This window comes from Oratosquilla oratoria, chromosome 26 (genome assembly GCF_046742065.1).
Source record: "Oratosquilla oratoria isolate Oo_2021 chromosome 26, ASM4674206v1, whole genome shotgun sequence".
NCBI lineage: Eukaryota > Metazoa > Arthropoda > Malacostraca > Stomatopoda > Squillidae > Oratosquilla > Oratosquilla oratoria.
In genome coordinates, this window is record NC_134802.1 from 48,565,165 (window position 1) to 48,588,817 (window position 23,653).

Consider the following 23,653-nt stretch of genomic DNA (forward strand, 5'->3'; position numbering starts at 1 on the left):
TAGGACAATTTCTAATATTAGAACAGTACTAACACAGAATAGGCCTGGCCAGAAAATAAAACACCCACCCTTATTCTTCTCCGCGGTTGTTTACGAACATCACCTATTTGGCATGGTAATTGTGTAATGCATCACTACAACGAGATGATTTCCCGTAATACAAAATAAAGGGTATTTATGAGCTGTCATATTGTGGTAGTCAGTACTCATAGTTATTGATACTTAGGTAATGATTATAATTTATTTTATATTATTTGTTTTTGTTTTGTTATCATTTGTCTGTCTGATTTTCATTTATTATTAGTTATATGTCAATTTATTATTATTTACTATTTACCTGTTTGTTTATTATTTAACTATACCTATGCATTTATTTATGTATTTTATTTGTTATTTACATTATTATAGTTTTTATTTATTATTTTATTATTATAGTTTTTATTTATTATTTTATTATTATTATGATTTTTTTCACATCCGACCTAGATATGGACCAAAAAATCTCCTGTCGGCATGCTCCGCCTTTGTAATCCTTTGTAAAACTTCCCTATGTGTAACCACCACACAAAAGACACAGAGCACTTCATCCCACATTCCACCACACTAACAATCCCTAAAGAGCAACACAATATTTCTTCCCTGAGTGAATTATGGGCCTTCCTGGTGGCCCAATCCAGATACTTAAGAGTTGTGTGTCTCCTACAAGAGACCTGGGGCAACAGATTGATTGATTGATGAATGTATTGGTTGTGGTCATGTCTACAGTTCTGTTGTTGATGGTACTTATAAATTAGACTCTACATTAATTTTTTAAATTATTAGAAAAACCCTAACAATATTTGGCATTTATCAAGTGACACTTCTCTCTTCAAATACACTTGATGCATTTATGTGAGTCAAATTTTTTTTATTTTGTTGCTATCACAAATACCTAAAATCACATCATCTTTTCATTCATGACCCTTTCACCCCATCCAAGGATGAGATCAATGGATGGGATGAAAGCATCTTTGAGCAAGATAGGAATGCCTGTTGAGCAAGGAAGGATGGAGGCAGGTATATGGGTGAGTGGAGGATGGTTGTGTATGAATGATTTTTTTTTATGCAACCTTAAGGGATTTCCCCCTGTTTTCTCTATTTTCTGCATGAGGGGACAGGGAGGGGGGGTGGGGGGGAGGGTCACTATGTAAAAAAGTTGCCCTGCTGGGGATGTGCTGTAATATTCCAGAAACACGTAAATGCAGCTATTTAACCTAACCTATTTTTAGAATAAAATGGCATCATTATTATATATAATTGGTAATATTATATTGAAAAGAAATTCATTCCATAGAAAAAAAATCTTTCAAAAAAATAAATAAGATACTAATGAAAAAAACTTATTAGTGTGCTACTAGAATAGCACCAGTATCTTATTACAGTTTAATCAGTTATCAATTTGATCTTATTACTTCACTACACATGTTTAGGCATGCATAAGCATATAAGCATGTCACTACCGGTATACTTCTCATTTGGAAAATCAACCACAAGGTTGCCAATCTGTGAAATCCTTGTATCAATAATGGGAATGTCTTTCAATACCTCTGTATTGTGATTCTCATCAGTACTCGTACTAGAAAGCTCAGTCAATTTAATATGGGGGCAAATTCAACTATTCACTGCCTCCTGCAGATCATCTACCATCTTAGGTTATTTAACTTGCACAAAGTACAGATCCATAACATTTGCTAAATGCTGTATTTTCATAAATCAACCTTCCTAATACATATTTCAAGTCCAAACTTGTAACCAAACCATTTATCAAATTCTCCACTAGTTAAATCTTAGAGCAAGTATCTTTCCTTCCTTCTGCCTTCTCCTTAGAACCTACCATTCCAATCTTCCCCATTCATTAGTAATTGTACTTTAAATTATTGCATCAAACACTATATTACTTAAAACCAATGTAGCTAAAATGCAATCTTGCTTGGTTACCCACCTTAGGGCCATCCTTTTGTTCATCTACTACTTGGACAAAATTTACATAAACTTTGTCTTGTTCTAAAAAATACTCAAACATGAAAATATTATAAAGATATCTCTATAACTAAATCTCCAACTCCTTTCCTAACTTTGTTGGTTGAGGTGACCTCTTCAGTACGGACCAAAATTTCACGGGCAGCATTACCTGCCAGACGTACGATGTGTCGTAATAGTACTCGCATCATAAAGTGTAGTCACCGCTAATATCAATCGTTCTCTCTTTCACCCGTCAATATTGATAACCATAGAAAATGATGAAGACAGTTTAGAACAGTGGTTCCCAAACTGGGGGAAATAATTACACTACCTACTAACTAAAAAAAATCTCTGATGGATTTTCTCATGTCTGAGAGAGAGAGAGAGAGAATGCCTGTTTATCAGTATATTTGTACATTTGAAAAATAAATTAGTAAATAGTCACAGTGTATTTCAACTACTCTTTCCCTGCTACACATGAAGGGGGAAATCTGGATAGTTGACCTGGGTGCAGGGGGAAATGACAGAAAAAAGTTTGGGAACCACTGGTTTAGAGAGTATGTCATTACGCAGGGGCAACTACAATAAATATAATCAAGACGCCGATATGGCAGCCTCGCGTATCCACTTGCTCCTCATGCCGCCTACGTATGCGGCACCGTATGGAAGGGGTTAAGAACAAGCCAAGATTAGCCCTTCCACCTGCCCATGTGGTATTTACCTTACAGTACTACACAAAAATTCCTTACCTACACAATTGACTACTTCCCCACCTACAGCCCAAGTAAAAATAAAAATCAAGTCATCACTCCACATATTCCTACATGAAGCAGGACTTGCTTTCCTAACTATTACCCTGTAGTGTATATATCTTCCAATGTGCACAGGCACATCAGTATTCCCATAGTATCCTATATACTATAGCAGTACACATGGGTAACCTAAATTAGAAATCCAAATATCAAACTTGGTTAAAAATTTGAATTAATTCACCAATTATGAAAAAAAAAGTCCCATTATAAGCAAGTCACTTTACCATGCTTTATGAGGTTAGAAATTTGTGGCACATCATGGTTACCTGTAGCATTGCCGTCTTTGTTACACATGATGTCTCCATTGTATTTACCTCTGGGGTCACTGTTACCATTACCTGTGGCATTCTTATTATTGTTACATGTGACATCATTGTTATTATTACCTGTGGCATTACCATTACCATTTAATCACTGGTGGCCTCTGACATAATTTGACGAGTATTTGGAAGTCTCCAGTGCAGGAACAGCTGCTGTTGTAAAAAAAACACTTACAGTACATACATACATACATACATACATATACCAAGGCTTTTTCCCCCTTACTAGGGAGGTAGCCAAAAAGGAAAAGGCATAAAATCATTCTCACCCATTCCATCCCTGAAAACACTCCACACCCCTCCACCCTCCCTCCCATCTTAGCACCTCCTAGATGACGGGTCATCCCTGCACCCTGTCCACTGCCCTGGGTCAGAAGCAGTGTTGCAAGACACAGCACATCCACAGCAAGGCCACTTCATTAAATCGGTGACCTCCCCTCTCCGTCCCCCCATGTTGTAAAAAACACTTACAGTGGTATTCTTAAAAAAAATTCTTTCCTTACATAAATCCTTGGAAGGGAAAGATTTATACAAGGAAAGATTTTTTTAAGAATACCACCGTAAGAATCTTATGGTAGTGTTCTTAAAAAAAAAATTCTTTCCTTGTATAAATCTTTCCCTTCCAAGGATTTAAATAAGGAAAGAATATTTTCTAAGAATACCACCATTATATATTTAGGTTTTCAATGAAACATGTAAATTAATAGTTAACTTTATTCTCACTGGAAGATGTATTAACAAATGATGAATGGACAGGGTTTCAAATCAAATGTTTAAAAATTCATGTTACTGAATATTCATATATCTCCCCCTTGCCAAGCCAACCATGTTTACTTCTCTATATCACTACATTCTTGAGACGAAAAATTACAGTGATATAAAACCTTATAATGACTTGAAACATGAGCTGGCTTTAGCAATACATAAATTATTTTTGGACAATGGGTCGTGAAAAAGAACGCAAGGAAGTTCGGTAAATCCTTAGACAAAAGGAATGAAGTTGAGATAAGCAATGATGGGGTGAAGTTGTGACTGTCTACGCATTCTCACAAGCAACGAATGAACAGCCTACACCAAAGTGCAACCACGGAAACTCAAACACCGCTACTGGTCTGGTTGCAGCTTGGTCAGAAGAGTTTCCTGGATATGAGAGACGTTTCGTTAGACGTACGCAAATCTGGTCGATGGATGACAAGTTATGATTAATGCACCTTATGAAAAATATGAGGGATAGAAAAATCGTGAGAATAAGGAACGGGACCAGATTAGCGTACTTTCCGAAACATCTTTGCAAGCTGAAGGACAAACGGAGCTTTACTACGTGGGTTGCAGACTTGACTGATATATCGTATTTTCTCACAACTTGTTCCATCATTTGCATACTTTAAGTTGTTTAGGCTTTCGAGTCATGAACGCCTTAGTATCAGTCAAAAAAAAAAAAAAAAAGTCAGTATGAACAAGAAAGGATTTGAATGAGGCAAAAGACTTGCATACTTTAAGATGCATGAATACTAGGCACTTGGAAAAGAGCAACAGCCTCACTCGATAGTGCCGTTGTTGCTACCTCTCCTCCTCCTTCCTAACTAGTAGGTCTCCAACATGAAAAGGTGCTATACGAGGGAAGGGTCGATCCACTTGACAATGCAAAAGACAAACACCTCTTCAATATACACTCGCTTCTGCATTTTGAAACATTGCACGCTCCCCTCTTAAAATGTTCTACACAAAAAAAAAAAAGAAAAAAAAAAAAAAAAAGGGAGTGGAAGTTGAGAAGGAACCTCCATTTCGAAGGTGTGATGGGTTCGGAGTGCAAAAAAGTGACTTTAAATAGCTTTAAAAATGTGACCGTTTGATGTAACTTACGATAAGATGTAGAAAATATAAGCATTCGTTTCAGACTATTATGATCCACTTTCAACATTCTCTGACATTCACGTAAAATCATAAGGATACATACTATAATTCCTCTCAAATCTGTTGCTATACAATATACTACATAAAAACCTTTTAGAACATAAATGAACCTTATACTAAGTTTGCAAGACATTCATCCAAAATGGCCTGTCTGAGTGTACTGAGTTGGTTGTATCATGATCATCTTGTCTAGCCTCTAATACATGGCATATGAACCCATACATCCCCTATGGTCATGTCTATACATTAATACCAATGGATCATATGATGAACATGAAAAAAAAAAAAAAATCCTGAGGACTGGACTGGACTGCAAACGATTCCCTTTTCTGTATATTACTCCTGCAAGGAGTTGAGGCATGCTACCTCCCTTACGAGGGAGAAAATGCCGTTAACGTGTATATTTGTTCAAGAATGAACCTGCGGCCATGCTGTACGGTTGAAAAGGAGGGGGATGAGTTTAACCTCCAGATATCCAGTACCTGTGACGAATCTCGCTCAAGAGGCCCCGCAATGCCTCGCATCGTATCCCTACTAAGAGGAGGATAGTTGGATCGTAAGGCAAGACTCTGGGGACTGGAAATCTGGAAGAGGAACAAATGCTGCACCATCATCTCCATGTGGTACTTCCTGGGACCTACTTCCACCTGGGAGTTGCCAGGAATTAGGCAGTGACCATGACTACTGCATTTAGTCGCCATCTCTCGTATTAACAATAACTTAATTTTTCCAACTCTCCTCTGTTGATGGTGGGGGTAGGAGATGGTGATCTTTGGAATCTCTTAATCACAACCCACATGGAAGGTGGTGTAGGCTCAGTGGTCACCCTAGGGAGTAGTGCAATTTTCCAGCACCCTATATGACTAAGCAGCCCTATTTAAAGTCCACTCTGCTCAACCTATATGGGCTAAAAGTGCCCTTACCATAGCTTCCCCCAAACCTAACCAGGCTAGGGAGGTGCCCCCCCAGCACGGTCATCCACAACGTAGTATGAATAATAACAATAACAAAACAACAACAATAACAAGGAGGGAACAACAGCCCTTCCAAGTCCCTCTGTTGCACTCCTGTCCAGCCTGCAACGCTTCCCGGCGACTGGGACAAAATTGCCCACCCCAAAACTCGAGAATGATCTACAATGGTAACACCATAGCAACTACGCATCCTCTCTACAGAGGGTAATACCTGCCGCTGTCGGCATTATCGGCAGACCCAAGCACCACAATCGATAACTATGACCCCCACCCCACTACGAGATGTTGCATTCCCGAGTCTACACAGCCCCGCTCAACTTGATCCGTACCAAGATGAAATGGGAACTTGGACTATTTAAGAGTCTTGGTCCTGAAGTCTACCAATACTGAAGCCATAAGAAATGCCCTGTGAGGGTACACAACGAATTTGAAGACCAATGTTGAAGTCCCCATGCTTTGTGGACCCAAAGAGATACCCTAACAATAGTACTAGAATCAAGAGCTCAATGTCAAAGTCCTAACAACCCTGGTAAACACCCCAATTCAAACACCGCCACACATTTAACACCTGTGCGGGAATAGTCCACATTCCACCTCTGCGATACTACACAGAGGAAGAAATAATGGAAACGAGTGAGACAATCAAAGGTAAAGTATACAGACTCCCCAAAAAATCGTAAACAGTACAAACATCAATACCCAAACACTAGTAATGACCTTCAATTAACCACAACTTCCGACCTACCTGACTATTCAAGATATGAAGTAGAAAATTACTATCCATGCCCATGTTGTTGCTCCAACAGCCAGTGCTGTGGACACAACAGAAAACAATGTCACCTTCTAGGTGTACATGTGTGTACATTGCTCAGCCACTGCACATAACACCCCACCCAAAATGTATAAATTTCAATCTAGACCACCCTGCACCATCCTTGGACTGCACAGAATACTAATACGAAAAGGAAGTCCTGTGTCTGAAACTCTGAACACGTCAGTTTCAGAGAAGCCTGAAAATGAGTATGATCCAAGACAATCAGACAAGGAGTCACAGTGGAAGCACTACAGTCTGCCAGATAGCCCCTGCAATAAACAACACCAAGAGACACCACCCATACAAAAAAACCCTATACAACCTCTAATACCCCTTACCAGTGTCACTAGAACCTGCAACCCAATCCCTCACAACCCATCTGAACCTACATAACCCACCTACTCCCTCCAGGCCACCTAAACACTCACCCACAAACCCACTGATCACATCCCTTTACCCACCATAATGCCCAGAGCCCTCCCACCCAAGAAAAGAGTACAAGAAACACGTACAAATCTCCACTTCCAGTATGCCGCAACCCTCACCCAAATCTGTTCATTCCCTCCCTTCATTCATCCCAAAATCTACAACCCCTCTACTCCCAAGAAAAAACCTCGCTCCCAAGAGGAGTCCAATAAATTCCTCACACTACAAATATACACATACACACCAATGGTTCCTGCTCAAACTATGTAAGTCATACAGCTGTGTTCCCAAGTGAAATGAGATCTAGATCACTCCCCACTACTGCATCAATTTTCATTACTGAACTCTTTGCCATCCTCATCTACAATTCCCCCAATGCATCCTACATAATCGTTCACATTTACTAAGTGCTCTACAATCAATCTCCACCCTCAAGTCCCATTACCCACTGATCATCATGTATCATCCAGATGTCTACTGGCTTCAAATACGTATCCTTCTATTAGTTATCTCATGTAGACATCAAAAGCAATGAAAAAAAAAAGTGACAAGGTGCTTTGAAAGGCAACATCCACCCTCTATCAATGCCTCCACTTCACTACCAGTAACAGACTGACTAACCCAGGTCTTCAAACATATGGCAAGGACACTGGGAACAACATTCAACAAATCGTCTAAAAGCAATCAAACCCCTTATACATCTTTACATCAACATAACCTATGTTTTGAAACCACAAGAATACACCTAAGAATAGGGCATTCTACCTCACACATTACCACCTCATGACAGGAAGTGACCCCCCACCCACCTTCTATTTGGCAATGTAAAGCTCCCCTTAATATCACGCACACTGGACTGCCTAATTTACAAAACATCCCACAATAACTACGTACTCTGTCTTCTACCCCCTCAAACTACACTGACTCAACCAAATGCCAAAACCTCTATCATCTCCTCACTTCTCACAGAAAACAGGACTGGCTAACCAAATTATAAATATCCTTCACTAATTAAACCAACATTTGAAATATGTACGAGATAATGCAAGATTGTCTGCAGGGATAGAAGTGCTGATAAACTACAGTCCAAAACGATAACAAGCTGTGTGGTCATCCTTCACATAACGGTTCAATTGTTACGATTATTGAAGCTAGACAGACCATATAATTCACACCTCTTGATAGACTAGAAAAAAGAATCCATTTCAAATTTTGAATTTTTTTGAATACAGTGCTCCTTCACTGACTGAATCATCCTGATAATTACCTGTTTGATCTTCAGTATAATGTAGTTCCAGTTTAAGTATACATTTCTATGAACATGAGAATATAATGCCGACAAAGCTGGGCACATTCCTATGTGCATTTCGCTTTAGTTTGGCTGCGGTTAACACTCCCAAACTATTAAAGCTTAAGAGACAGGTTCATACCGAAATAAAAGTCCAGTAGGCCACATACTATACCAAAGAAAAATTTTGTAGGCCACATACTATACCGGCACCTATATTGCTTTAATAGTTTGGGAGCGCTAACTGCGGCCAAACTAAAGCGGAATGTGCCCAGCAATGAATGCTGACATCCACCATTAATATGAAAACTTTACATTTTTCTCTGGAAGAGATGAAACTACAATAATGTCACTTTCATAATGAGCATTACATAAATTCTTGGAACTATGTACTTCTGTAATGGGTGGATTATAATACCACTGCATCACAGTGTACACACCTGTAGTTCACAATATTTGATGCAGTGGATATTTACAAAAATGGAGTGAAGCTTCTGAAAAGTGCAACATCTTTTCTTTCAACATCAGGCAGATTTATAGGTGTGTATATATATATATATATATATATACGTACATATACATACACACATATACATACAAAATTGTATGCTAACAGATCTACAACCATGATTGGAATTTTTAAATCTAATTTCTATGTGCTTCAGTTGCACATTTCTCACAATTAAATTTTCCTGAAGTTCTACATGGAAAACATTTCTTTGTATCCTGTTTGCCTATTTCCTTTTGAATTTCGAATTTATGCCTAGTTTTATAAGCCAATAAATAAATAGTGCAAACCCTAAACCCTTGCCAATGGTTTTCTTATCCTGTGTGAACTTGTTCAATATAATCAAGTTGTCCTCCTTTCTTTTACCTGATACGGTAATCACTAATATCTCCAATCTCTTCTTATGTGACAAAACCCTTCAGGCTTAGAATGCACCCTTGTAATGGTTCTTTGTACCCTCTCTGAATTCCATAGCTTTACCGACTGGAAACCTCCAGCCCCACAACTGATATTAATGGTCATTGGACCGTTCCATTGATCTCACTGGGCAAGAAACTTTGAACTGTTGTTATTATTGTTGATCCGTTTTCTATGTCACTCGTGAGCACAAGGAGGAAGATAGGAGCAGTTGCAAGTAGCTCATTAAAAAAAAAAAAAAATTGAAATCTTGGGTCTGACATGGGGACAGGACCTGCACATCCACGTTTAGATAAGAACATTAACAGATTCTGAACATGGGCTGTGGAGAGACGATTCTTCAAGCAGGTCTGCCACTAGTAGATATTCCTGGTCTCTCCAATCAATCAGCTACCTCTGGTCTCTCTTGCAGAAGACCCACAGCTTTCAGATAACCACAACAGCCTTCAGGCAGATCCACAAGTTACTCAGGGAAGATATAATATGTTGTTGTCTATGGATTATTAGTCTGGGGCATTATAGTATGTGTTCTGTGTCTTCTGTGTGGTGGTTGCATCTGGGGCAGTTGAAATAAAAATGATTAGACAACTTTATGGATGGGGATGACAAGTGGTGATGGATACAGAGCTGCCTAGTGTAGGTCTTATGGTCTCTTGCAGTCTCCTTTATTCTTATGTTCTTATGTAAATATGTGGCCAGGCTGACTAATGACCTAACAACTGGTCTCTCCAATTTTAGTAAACCTCTTTCACCTGAATATTATCTAAATATCCCAATACTCTGAACTTTTCAAGAGGTGTGCATATGTCTATAAGGAAAGAAACACTGGTGAACTGTTGGCAATACTATCTACCATCTGCCCCCCATTATCTATCTCTCTTATCCTTCTTGCATTTCAATAATATCAAGTTCCCTCATCTTCACCCCACAATCTACACTTATCTCTGAATTTCACGGTTTCATTATATCCAATATCGGCACAATCTAGTCCCCATGGACAAATACAAGGGTGAGTTATTAGCGGCAAAATGGAATATAATCTCTCTCCCACATCCCTCTTTTTCTTCCTCTCTCCATCTCTCTTTTTCTTTTATTCACACGCACAAGTGCAAGCAAGAAATTCAATGTACTGTATTTTGGACAGTCAAAGGCACAAACTTTGGACACCAGAAGCTCTTACCACAATCTACAAACAGTTCCCACATATTTAGCTCAACTATACATCCACAGCTCATCTCATTTCTCCACATAAAGAACACACAAATAAAAGAATAGAATAATTCCATAGTCTGAACAAAAGATCAAAGGATAGAAGGAAGAACTAACGTAATTAGGCTGGGAAGGGCTGGAGGGAAAGAAGTCAAACATATTGAGATTTTTGTGTTAATTTCAAACAAGTATTGTTGATTTTTCCCACTTGGCAACATGCATGTGTGTGTATTTACCTAGTTGTATTTTACGGGAAGAGAGCTATGCTCGTAGTGACCCGCTTTTGTATCTTTCAGTATCCAGTTTGATCTTAAATTCTTGTATTGTCTTTGCACTCACTGTTTTCTCATTTAGTTTGTTTTGTGTTTGTGTATATTTGGTATATCAGTTCCACAGGAAAATGTATGGTATGCAGTATTAAAAAAAAAAAATAAAAAAAAAAAATAATAATAATAATAATAATAATCCCCTTCTTGGTTTTGTTTGACTATTACACTGTTACAGGAGTCTGAAAATCACTGGTTTACCCTGACTTAGCTGCAATGATACATGGATGGATGATTTTTTTTCTCTTCTACATCTGGATTCTATTTCTTGGTTGTGCACAAACATAGCGACATAACGATGTGTATATGTCAACATATTTATGTGCACTAATAGCTCAAGGCATGAGGCCTAGTATGCAGGCACATCATTCTGTGGCATAATGAACTACACAAACTTATGAAGAATACCCCACCCCACTGCATTAAAATGGTCAACCCAGTTTTTCAGAAACCCTGTTTCATTTTTCAATGCCCTGCATACGTAGAAACATTTGGCCTATTTGTTAATAATAACTTGTATATTGTAACTCATAAACCTTTCACTGATAAAACATACTCATACATGCTACATGGGACCAATCGTGGATACCTGAAAGATATGGTCTTGTACAACAGACATCAAGGAAGATCACCTCCCTGCTGTCCACGTTCAAAATCCATCAACAGCCTTAGCTTTACCTGGGGGAACAGTTCCATGGGGTCGACACTCAGTCTCTAGACCAAGCCGAAGATCTCTCTCTCTCTCTATCAACTTTGACTGTATTTCCTCTACCCATAGGAGAGCTGACAACCCCTGCTCTTACTACTGTACGAGGGGGTTTGCACGGTCTAATGGTTCGACAGACACGTGTTTAAAGTGATGTGTGAACGGGGTATTTGGGGTTTAACCAACGTGTTCACACATCACTTTAAACACGTGTCTGTCGAACCACGTCCGACAAACCGTTGGACCGTATAAACCCCCTCTTAGTCAGTAACACAGAAACAACCTCACATAAATACAACAGTCCACTGTTTCTTGCCAGAGAGTTCCGTGGAAGGGTCTGGGAACTGTTGCCAGACTCTGTGTTGCTGGAGGCTTTCAGTCAGTAAAACTCGAGACAACAATCATTATTACTTGCCGCACATACTCACATGTCTTATACAATCAAGCACAATTAAGATACATTACACATGTAGAGAAACATGTACATATTCTGTTGTGTATACAAGTATTACACTCATAACATGAGGGTTTTGTTACATATTCTTGGTGTCTATGACAAAGGGGCACAATGCCTCTTGAACATAAACTGCCAATTAGAGGGTAATAGTTAACCTGATCTTCAAAGAAATTTTATGTTTTCCTTTAGCAAACACTCGTTACATGATAATCAGGTGCATTTCATCCATCAATTTCATATTAACAAATATGTTATCTAACTCCACCTGGTGTTAAAAATTTGTTTCAACTTCATCTTCCTCTCAATTTTTACACTACATTTACACTTTTATACATATTCATTTATCTATGTATGAGGAAATCCTATTATCTTATTGCTATCTTAAAATTAATACTCCCCCAATATTTCAACACTGACTAGTGTATAATTGGGCACAAGGCAAAAACATTCATAACAAATAGACCACATTCATAAAGCGGTAAGTATTTCCGTTGTCGATATCCTTTCATGAATGTGGTCGTCTTTATTCAATCAACAGGCCCTGACAGTTATGTTGAAAAGTGGAATGATAGTACATGTTGACGTATCAAATGAGCTTTGCCTTATTCCGAGGAACAAGCAACAGGCAGGAAAAGCATCAGCAACACCGACTTGTACAAAGTTCTAGCACGTTCTAGAACATTTCAGGTCCATAAGCCTGTACCATTCAGCGACAAATAACAACAAACATCTATAGGTAACTATATTCACATTATATACTATGTTATAAAAACATGGCTGTATTCATATTCTAGATATTTTGTTTCCATCTATGAGCTACATTATAAAAGATGACTACATTCTCCCCCGTGGTTGCTATTTAGTAGCTTTAATACTAAAGAGCCATTCAAGGAATGCGTGTGAGCAGTAGTTGAATGGTACGGCATGAGGACTGGTTTTTGTCTATCATTATATTTACAAACCCTCAAACGAGGGGCATTAAGCAGAAGATATACATTTTGCTAAAGTACAAGTAATCCCAATAATCCCCTGTCAGTACAAAAATGGCATTCTAAAAGTCCCACAGATATCACATGGACTTATAAACTATCCTATCCTCCCAATTTTATTACAACTATCTCTCCCGGACATTTTCGTCTTAAAACCATTTTACCACATCCTCTAACTGTACAGTAACATCATCCTAACACTAATACTAATAAACCTATGTTTTGTCCTAAACTGTCCTAAAGATTTTTCAAAATAATTCTATATTCCAAAAACTGCTTTGGGCATACTCTCACCACTAATAATATTTCAAAGTCCCTAAACTCTGTTACACATTTCCACCAACTGACAAACTGTGTATTTAATCTGTTATCTGTCCGATCATCACCTAAACATCAATGTACTACTAATAATCATTCTAACCACTAACTGTACACATATTTTTCAGTCATTCCCCAAAGGAATCATTCATTTACATTCATATACAATTGATAATAAATACCATTTTTACCTACACAATATTTGCTATCATCCCCTCATGTTACCCAATTTTTTTCATTTAAAGCCCATAGTCCTTCGTATTGTCAATACTCATTGTCAAGAACACACAAATATTGTCTGTAACTACAGCTGATCTAATCTTTTGTATGGAAACCACTAACTTTCAAATCATTCAGGATGATACGCAACAATCACCTGAAGAGTTAGGGTTGATCCTTGCTCAGAGCATGAAATGTCAAGTGTGACAAATCTGACCTATTCTATTTATTTTGTAATTAAAGGCTTTTCAATTATCAATTCTGTAAGGTTTGTAATTTTGACACATGTTCAAGTAACTTTTTCTGTTTATATATGAATTTATATGTATGTGTGGTAGTGTATATTAGTTTGGAGAGAAAAAAAAGTATTTTTTGTGTAAATCAAACTTGGGTAGTGCAAAGTTGTGGCCAATTGTCCCCCAGAATAACACAAGTAGTATGAAAACAATTTGACAATATTAAAGTATCTCTATAAACCTTCCTTATCTTGATGTAGCCATATATTTAAACATACAAGACTCACAAAAGAATAAGCAGGTCAATATAGCGTGGATAGTGTGTACGAATGACCAAATGGTTTTATGGAGCCAATCTATCAATCCACTGCCTTTGTTCTCTTTTATAAGAAATTTGTGGCCCCAATGAAACTGTGGCCTCTAGTTCAGCCCACAGGTCACTCAGTGAACAGATAATTTGAATCTGTCTTGTATGAAAGCAGGACTTTGTAAGATTACATGTCCTGTGATTTCTGTGTCGTGATGATATCTTGGGCATTTAGTATCTGTTGCCAAGCCAACTCTGCACTGGTCTACTTAGGTGAGTGTTGACCCAAGTACAGGTATGCTCACACCATCTTTGTATCTTGAGATTGATATCTCTGGCTGTTGTTTGGAAGAGTCTAGTTAAGTACTGGATTTGCTGGTCTAGTTTGGAACAATGATTTCGTAATTGAGTACATGTATTTTTGGATGGCTGTGTTGTGGGGTACTGGGCGTAGGTTGAAGGCATTCTGATAGAATTCTGGAGCAATCTTCTCTTACAAAGGGGAAGAGATGACCAAATACATACATACAATTGGCCACTAGTGTGCACTACATAACATAAATTTTCCTTCTGTTCCTTTGATTGTGTTTTTATAAGAACTGGATCAGTCAATATCTTTGATAAATCTCCTTATGAGATGGTCAAAACTGTAATTATAATTAAGGCCATACTGGACAGACGTTTACTATGAAGTAAAAATTCTCACTTATTTGATATAAGATGCTAGTATTTTGTTGGTTATATCCTCATTACCACTTTTATTGCAAATAAAGGACAGAGACATGACATATTGTTACTGGTGGTAGTTGTGGTGGTGTAAGTAATAGTAGTCTCGAGTTTCACAAACTGTAAACTTTACAACCCTACAGTGAACCCCAACATCTCTCACGGGAAAATACTGGACAATTGTTTGTGTTGTGTTAATGTGCGGCTGTTTCTGAGTCACCAGCTTATAGTAGTAGTGAATGGAGAGACGTCACTGGTTATCAGTTCTCCGATGTGAAAAAGTGAAGGAAATACATATACAGTGAGACTTCTCATTAACGGATGTTAATTAGCTGTGTTTGCGATGTTTTTGCTATGTTTTCGGTGTTTTGGAGTGGTTTTTGGATGGCATAGTTATTGCACACGCATGCACTAAACAACAGCACCAAAAACACAGAAAACACAGCGAAAACACCGCAAACACAGCTAATTAACGTCCGTTAATGAGAGATCTCACTGTAAAATTAAAAGATATATATCATGGATCCAATCTTGAAATTGAGTTACCCTTTTGAGACTACAAGTCCAAATACTTTAGCAATCATTTCCTCAACTTCTGATCCATCACGTTCCAGTAAATCTCTGCCTTATCTCATTCTGTTCATTCACTTTTTTGTGTCTTGCTTCATTTTCTAACTCCTTAATTTTTGCTATCTCCTCCTCTACTGCGTCTCTCCTTATCCAAACATTTGTCTCCCAACCTCCATGTTCTACTGATTACCTCATTCTCTCTGGTTTGTGATTTGAACTTTGGTTTCAACCCCATCAACATATTTACCAGCCCAAAAGATTTCCTCAATCTCTCCTAGCTATGATGCTCGCTGGCTGAGATGGTTAGGGCGTCGTTACTTGCGGCGAAGGTCGAGATGATGGCAATTCGAACCCTGCCACCGGCGAGTTGAACCAAGGACATAGTTCATTAAATACCATGCTACAGAGTCCTCCATTAGGGGCACCATCCTTGCCCCCCAATAGGGGGGAAATTTGTGACGCTAAACTAAATCATCAATCTCCTAGCTAAGAACAAAGAACCTAGTCCCAGTCTTTCCCTATCCCTCAGTGGTGGGTAGCTAGACAAACCTGCTACTATGGTCAAGTTGGTAGTTCCCTTAATGGGTAGTTCTGCCAGAATTTCAAGGTTTGGATATGCCTTATCCCCGTCATTTTTTAGGATGGAGGGTGTTCCCTATAACAATTATGTGATGTGACCTGACCCAATCTCTTCACAATAATCACCTTGAAACCTACGAACTTGATCCATATTTACTTGAAAGAAGTGAATCAGCTGTATCCTACAGTCACAGATGTACGATTCGTGAGGGCAAATTATAAACGGTTGTTCTAATAACAATACTAATTTCCATACATCCAATGAGCAAAGTGGAAGAAACTACCATTGTTGATTTTACGTTAAGGAACTTCAGCCACAGAGCTCTCATATGTGGCCATACCCAACCCTTCCACTCTTGTAAGTACTTGTACAATTGGGATAAAAGGCTGAGCGGGTTATGGCGTCTTTACTTGTGGCAAAGGTCGAGGGGATGGCGGTTCGAATCCTGCCACTGGCGAAGATGAACCAAGGGCATTATAGTTCATTAAATTCCACGCTACATAGTTCTCTGTAAGGGGCATCATCCTAGCCTTCTGATAGAGGAGAGTTTGTGACGTTAAACCAAATCAAATCATCAAACCTAGTTACTAGGAAATCAAACTCCACATGGCATAATCAAAGCCAAATACACCACAGGAGCATAAATTGATTCTGTTCTCAAGTATTTTATACCACCATGATAACATCTCAACACTCAAAACATAACACCTCAACACTCAATACAGTGTGACAGTGCCTCTTCCATTGAGATTTACGAGAACATCTGGAGAGTCAGTAGTTTGAAAATGAAGTAAAGACCTAGGTAGTTGGGCCACTCAAACTGGGAAAAGATCTCCATAACCCATTCAAAATTATTAAGAATTTAATTCTTTTTTATATATGTTCGTGCCAAAAGATTCGAGTCTGGTGAAGGTCTGATTCTGGACAAATTGGAGTCTTGACAGATCACCAACCCACTTTCTCCCAAGCCTACTCCTCAGAGTAAAAGTCTAGGATTGGCTAGCATCAAATTTGTTTAAAATATCACCACGTTGATTAAATGACTTTGTGTGAACCTAGAGAGGTAATGCAAATAATATAAAACATTATTTTCAGATTAAAAACCAATATGAGCGAAGTTATAAACTGACTTATACCATTCTTTTGTTTGTTTGTTTGTTTGTGTTGTTACTTGGTTGTTTATGTGTATGCGTACATAAAACTACCTGCATTCATACATCTCATTCTAATTCTTTAAAGAAAAGTAAACTCCTCAATAATTACAACATAGTTTGACATTCATATAAAATGTTCAAAAACTGTACACTAAAAATATCACTGGCTTGAGAAGAGAATGAAAAAATGTGACAATGACATTAATATATACTTTCCTTAATTAATAATTTCTCCCACCATAAAAGTCCTTTATAGACTTGACCATATTAAAATAGTTAGACACCTGTGCAGAGATCAATTATCCATTTCCAGCGTAACGCATCTTCGAGGAAAGAAACCTTCCTGTAGAGAAAGAATAATAATAAATTAATAATAAAAAAAAAAATACTTTTTCTTTATTAAATTAAATTAATTAAATAAAAATGATCAAATTTCTTTATAAATTAATAAAAAAAATGCCTTTTTCTTTTTTGGCTACCGCACTTGTAAGGGGTAAAAGCCTTGGTATATGTATATATGTATGTAATAAAAAATTCAATTAGTGAGGCATATGGCCTTTAGTAATGGAACTTCTGTTCACATTTTTTCAGTAGCTTTGAGTTGCATTGGATATTTTTATTGATTCTGAAGGAGTTTTAGGTGCTGATTTCAAATCTAAAATTAGTTTTTCTCTACAAACTCTAGTTTGTATGCAATTTGAGGTTAATGAAATTGTACAAATGTGAACTTGCGTAAACCATGTATAAGCATTTTCACTTCCATATATGCAGATAGCTTCTAATATTTTGATCATTCTTCTTTTGTTCCACTTCAAACATGGCTTCCATAAGGAGACATCATTGCAGAAACAAGCCTGATGCCTTCTGCTACATTGTGGATGCTACACACTCAATCACCAGAGACGTAACATATCCTCGTTCATCAAGCGTGCCTACAAGGCATATTTTGACGTTCATCTTGGTGATCAAGACAAGCAATGGGCTCCTCATGTTGTGTGCCACAATTGTGAGGAAATGCTTCAAGACTGGACCAAAGGAAAATGCAAAGGTCTGCCTTTTGGAGTTCCAATGATTTGGCGCGAACCCACCACCCATGTAACTGACAGTTATTTCTGCATGGTAAACACAACAGGTGTTGAGAAGAAAAACCGACATAAGATTACGTATCCAAACATTCCCTCAGCTATTTGGCCTGTTCCACACTCTGAAGAAGTTCCTGTTCCAGTTTTCAAAGGCTTGGCTTCATTGGACGATAAAGACGTTGGACACGATACAAGCAAGCAAGACAGTTGTGACAGTGAATTGAAGTGTTCACAATCGGAGGACTGTTCTTCAGACACTGAACCTTTCACCGTCCCCAAGCCTCTTCCCCAAGCTGAACTGAATGATTTAGTGCGGGATTTAGGTCTTTCAAAGAAAGCAGCAGAGCTTTTGGCATCAAGATTACAAGGCAGAAATCTTGTTGATCACTCTGTTAAAGTATCATATTTCAGGAAGCATAACCAGCTTTTTGTGACCTTCTTTTCAGAGGACAGACAGTTTGTTTACTGCCATGACATCCCAGGGCTTCTCAAAGAACTGGGTGTACCTTACTATAGTCATGCTGAATGGAGACTCTTTTTAGAGTTCAAAACGCAGTCTAAAGTGTGTTCTTTTACATAATGGCAATGTTTATGGAGCAGTACCTGTCGGTCACTCAGTGCATTTGCCAGAAGACTATGATGATAATTATAAGAATGGTCATGGACTTATTAAAGTATCATGACCACAATTGGATCATTTGTGTAGACTTAAAGATGGTCAACGTTCTTCTTGGACAACAGAAAGGTTTCACCAAGTTTTCATGTTTCCTCTGTATGTGGGATAGCTGAACACAAGACAGACATTGGGTCCAGAAGGACTAGCCTATTCGTGACACCCTTGAAGCAGGCATGCCAAATATCATACAAGACCCAATTGTAAACAGAGATAAGATCATCTTTCCTCCTCTTCACGTCAAATTAGGTTTGATGAAGCAATTTGTCAAGGCACTGGAAACTGAAGGTGAATGTTTCCAACACATCATCACAGCTTTACCAGGGTTATCATTTGAGAAGATCAAAGCAATCGTGTTCGATGGCCCATAGATTTGAACCCCAATTCGTGATGATCAGTTTGTTGCTAAGATGACCGCTTTAGAAAAGGCAGCATGGTTATCCTTTGTGACAGTCGTTCAGAACTTCCTTGGAAACAATAAGGTGGAGAACTACAGTGAACTTGTGAACAGAATGCTCCTCGCTTTTTGTGATCTCGGGTGCAACATGAGCATCAAGCTTCATTTTTTGAACAGCCACCTTGATCAGTTCCCTGACAACCTGGGGTGAGTGACAAACAAGGAGAACGATTCCACCAAGACCTAAAGATCATGGAAGAACGCTACCAAGGGCGCTGGGACAAAAGTATGATGGCTGACTACTGCTGGAGCATTAAACGAGATTGCCCAGATGAAGTATACAAATGCAAAAGTTACAAACACAAATTCCTGCCTGAATAAATGCACAAAGAAATTGATAAGCTTCCATCAGCTGTGGGATAGAGATTGATGTTTTCTAAGAAACGCTATCAGAAAATGCGGCACAACCAACAATAGTGTAATTTACTCTCACATCACATTTTAATGTTCTATTTCTTTTTCCTTAACCCATTAAACTCCGATGACAAGATGTCTTGTCATTTGGTCAAATAAAAAAAAAAATTATAAAACACCAAAATGTTTGATCCAACACCAGAAAAATATGACGTCACTCCTCGCTTCACTCGCGAGCGAAGCGATGTGGACTGACGTCATATTTTTCTGGTGTTGGATCAAACATTTTGGTGTTTTATAATTTTTTGTTTTATTTGACCAAATGACAAGACATCTTGTCATCGGAGTTTAATGGGTTAATAAATGTACAGAAATGACTTTCATACCGTTTTAAGATTCAAGTGAACAAAAGAATTGTGGCTGATATTGCAATTTCCTATAATAATGAAAAATAAAAAAATAAATAAAAATGTCAAATTGCATAAAATCTGTAGCTTCCAGACAAAAACCGACTTCAGATTTGCAATCAACACACTCAAATTTACTATAGAAAAAAATAATATAAGAAACCTTGTAAAGAAAGAAAAAAATAAATGAATTAATAAAAAATTCAATTAGTGAGGCTTATGGCCTTTAGTAATGGAACATATTGCTTGTTTGCTAAAACGTCGTCATAACTCAAAATATCGAATTTTTCAGGAGAGGCATTTTAAAGTTTCAAAACGCTCTCAATATTATAAAAAGCCCTCAAACACCATTGGTGGAACATTTTTTGGAGCATCAAATACGCCTCTAAAGTTTATAGAAGTTGAAGCAATCATAATCTTTACTAAGTCTAAAATATTTGTTGGAACAAGTTGGAACATGTAAGGTTATGTCGTTGGGACATTTAGCACTCCCTAGCGGTCAATTTTTGAGCTACAGATGTGACACTGTTACCAAAAAAATCCGTGTTTAAAGATGAATATGTCTGTATAGATAACTCAATAATTCAGTTTTTTGAGTTATGACGACGTTTTTGCAAACAAGCAATATATTCACACTCAAAGACAAATAATCTTCATAAAAAAAAAAAATAATAATAATATTTATCTATATACCAAGGGCTTTTTCTCCCTTACAAGGAAGGTAGCCGAGTCAAAAGCCACTTACTCACTCCTACCCATTCCACTTTCATGCAGAGATCACATCAAGACACATACATACACATACCATCGCTTTTTCCCCCTTACAAGGGGGGTAGCCAAAAAGAAAATGGCATAAAATCATTCCCACCCATTCCATCCCTAAATACACTCCACTCCCCTCCACCCTCCCTCTTATCTTAGCACCTCCTGGATGATGGGTCATCCCTGCACCCTGTCCACTGCCCTGGGTCAGAGGTAGTGTCGCAAGGCACAGCACATCCACAGCAAGGCCGCTTCATTAAATTAGCGACCCCCCTTCTCCGTCCTCCCATGCAGAAAAAAAGAGCTTGGATCCATACTCACAGCAAAAAATTAGAGTGAACAATACTCATACACAAAGTATATAGGACTAACCCTGCTTCCAATACGACCTTTCCACCAGTCTATTTTGTCATCTTGATCGGTGATGAACAGGAGCTCACCAGGTGTTAGATTTAGACGCTCTGGTTTCGAATCTTCATAACTACTAATTACATACGCAGTTTTATAAATTGGATACCTTAACTTGTAGTCCAGACTGGAAAAAATTAATACATAAGATTTATAGTTATCTTATTTGAATAATATCAGTGCTCTGCCCATATCCAATTGTGCTCTGTGATCGGTCGATATATTTTCAAATATATGGCAAGATGAGAGATTGGGTAGTGGGAGTAAAACGAAGATGATCTAGGAATTGATTTACTCTAATGTTTCAACCAACTTGGTTTTCTTCTGAGAGTTATCTACCTGAAGATGACCCAGTTGGTTGAAACATTACATACATATATATACCAAGGCTTTTTCCCCCTTTCAAGGGAGGTAGCCAAAAAGAAAAAGGCATAAAATCATTCCCACCCATTCCATCCCTAAATACACTCACTCCCTTCCACCCTCCCTCCTATCTTAGCACCTCCTGGATGACGGGTCATCCCTGCACCCTGTCCACTGCCCTGGGTCAGAGGCAGTGCCGCAAGTCACAGTACATCCACAGCAAGGCTGCTTCATTAAATCGGCGACCCCCACTCTCTGTCCCCCCATGCATAAAAGAAAACAGAGAGAAAAAAAAATCCTAGATCATCTTTATTTTGCTCTCGCCACCTAATCTCTCATTTGTCCTTTCTTCTCCAAATATGGCAAGATGCAGAAGACTAAATTTTGCCTTTACTAGGTATAATGTCACATTACCCAATCACAGTAACACATTTGGCTGTTGGGTGGAGACTGCTTTAATATTTTCAAAACGAACAGTCTATAATCTGAACACGTTTTCTTTCTTCACAATTAATCAACAAAACTGGGAACCTCCAACTTTGCTGCTTACATTTCTTTCCAATTCTTACATTTATGAAAATATAAATGACATCCACCATACTTACTTATCAAAGCTTTCTGATAAGGAATTAGTCTGATACCACTGCATCAATTCAATTGGAGTCCTAAAGGTATGTGCCATACTTAGATAGAAATTTTGTTTCTCTTCACACACTTTCATGTGTTTAACTTCATCAGTTCTGCAAAAAAAAGGATAATGCCACATGACTAGAATATAGCTTGTGTAGAACCAATTCATATGGAGAAAGTGACTAACAAGCTTGTGAGAGAGAATTGTCAAAGATTTGCAAAAAAGAAAGAAAATAGGGATAATGCCACATGACTAGAAAATAGCTTGTGTAGAACCAATTCATATGGAGAAAGTGAATAACAAGCTTGTGTGAGAAAACTGTCAAGGATAAGTGGAACAAGTACTTTGGAGAGGTAAACATTTATCAATGACTATCAATTATGTAAAGGTAAGTAGAGGATAATATTATGAAAAATTATCAAGAACAGATTCTGTTTTAGTTAAGCTGAGCCCACCAATTTAGTGTCTTACATCTATTAAGTCAACAATTCCCTAGCTGACTGTAAAATAATATCCATTTCAAAACAATACTCACTTTAAAGAAAGTACAGGTTTTTGTTTTTTGTCAGACCACCGGAGAAGATAGGTTCCTTCTTGGGTTGATTTCAACTTCTCATTCGCTTCCTCTCGTCTCATAATGCCAACCCACCATGGAAACTCTAGCAGAGCCGTATTCCACCTCAATACAAACTATGAAAAGAACAAATTAGCATATTAATATCTTGGTCTAAATTCTATGTAAATGGCTTTTTCTCCCCATGTCAAAGCATGACTTGATTCCTATTCAGGTACATACATACATACATACATATACCAAAGGCTTTTTCCCCCTTACATGAGGGGTAGACAAAAAGAAAAAGGCATAGAAATCACTCCCACCCAATTAATTTCCCATGGGTGGGAGTGATTTCTATGCCTTTTTCTTTTAGGCTAACCCCCGTGTAAGGGGAAAAAGCCTTTGGTATATGTAAGTATGAGAAAAGTGAGACCTCCCATTAACAGACATTATCTAGCTGTGTTTGCAGTGTCTTCTCTGTGTTTTCGGTGTTTTGGTGCTGTTGTTTAGTGCATGCAATCACGCCACTCAAAAACCACTCCAAATCAACAGATTATTCACATCAATGGACACCGTTACCCCCCTTTTAGTCCATTAATGAGAGGTAGTACTGTAAAAGTAATGTGATGATGGAGGGGGGTTGCCTATTTAATGAAGTGGCCTTACTATGGATGTGCTGTGTCTTGCGA

The 23,653-nt window shown here is 38.0% G+C and overlaps 1 protein-coding gene across 2 annotated transcripts in view; it reads right to left on the reverse strand.

The window, feature by feature from the left end:
* Positions 1–3,833: 3,833 nt before the first annotated feature.
* Positions 3,834–23,653, reverse strand: part of LOC143039535 (protein vav-like) — a 74,803-nt gene continuing 54,983 nt past the window's right edge. For both annotated transcript variants that reach the window (XM_076209698.1, XM_076209697.1), the window contains 4 exons: positions 22,944–23,098; positions 22,383–22,517; positions 21,379–21,541; positions 3,834–17,614 (listed from right to left, as the gene is read on the reverse strand). In XM_076209698.1, coding sequence (XP_076065813.1) covers positions 17,567–17,614; positions 21,379–21,541; positions 22,383–22,517; positions 22,944–23,098 — 501 coding nt within the window. In that variant the 3' untranslated portion in view covers positions 3,834–17,566. The remainder of the gene's footprint in view (positions 17,615–21,378; positions 21,542–22,382; positions 22,518–22,943; positions 23,099–23,653) is intronic.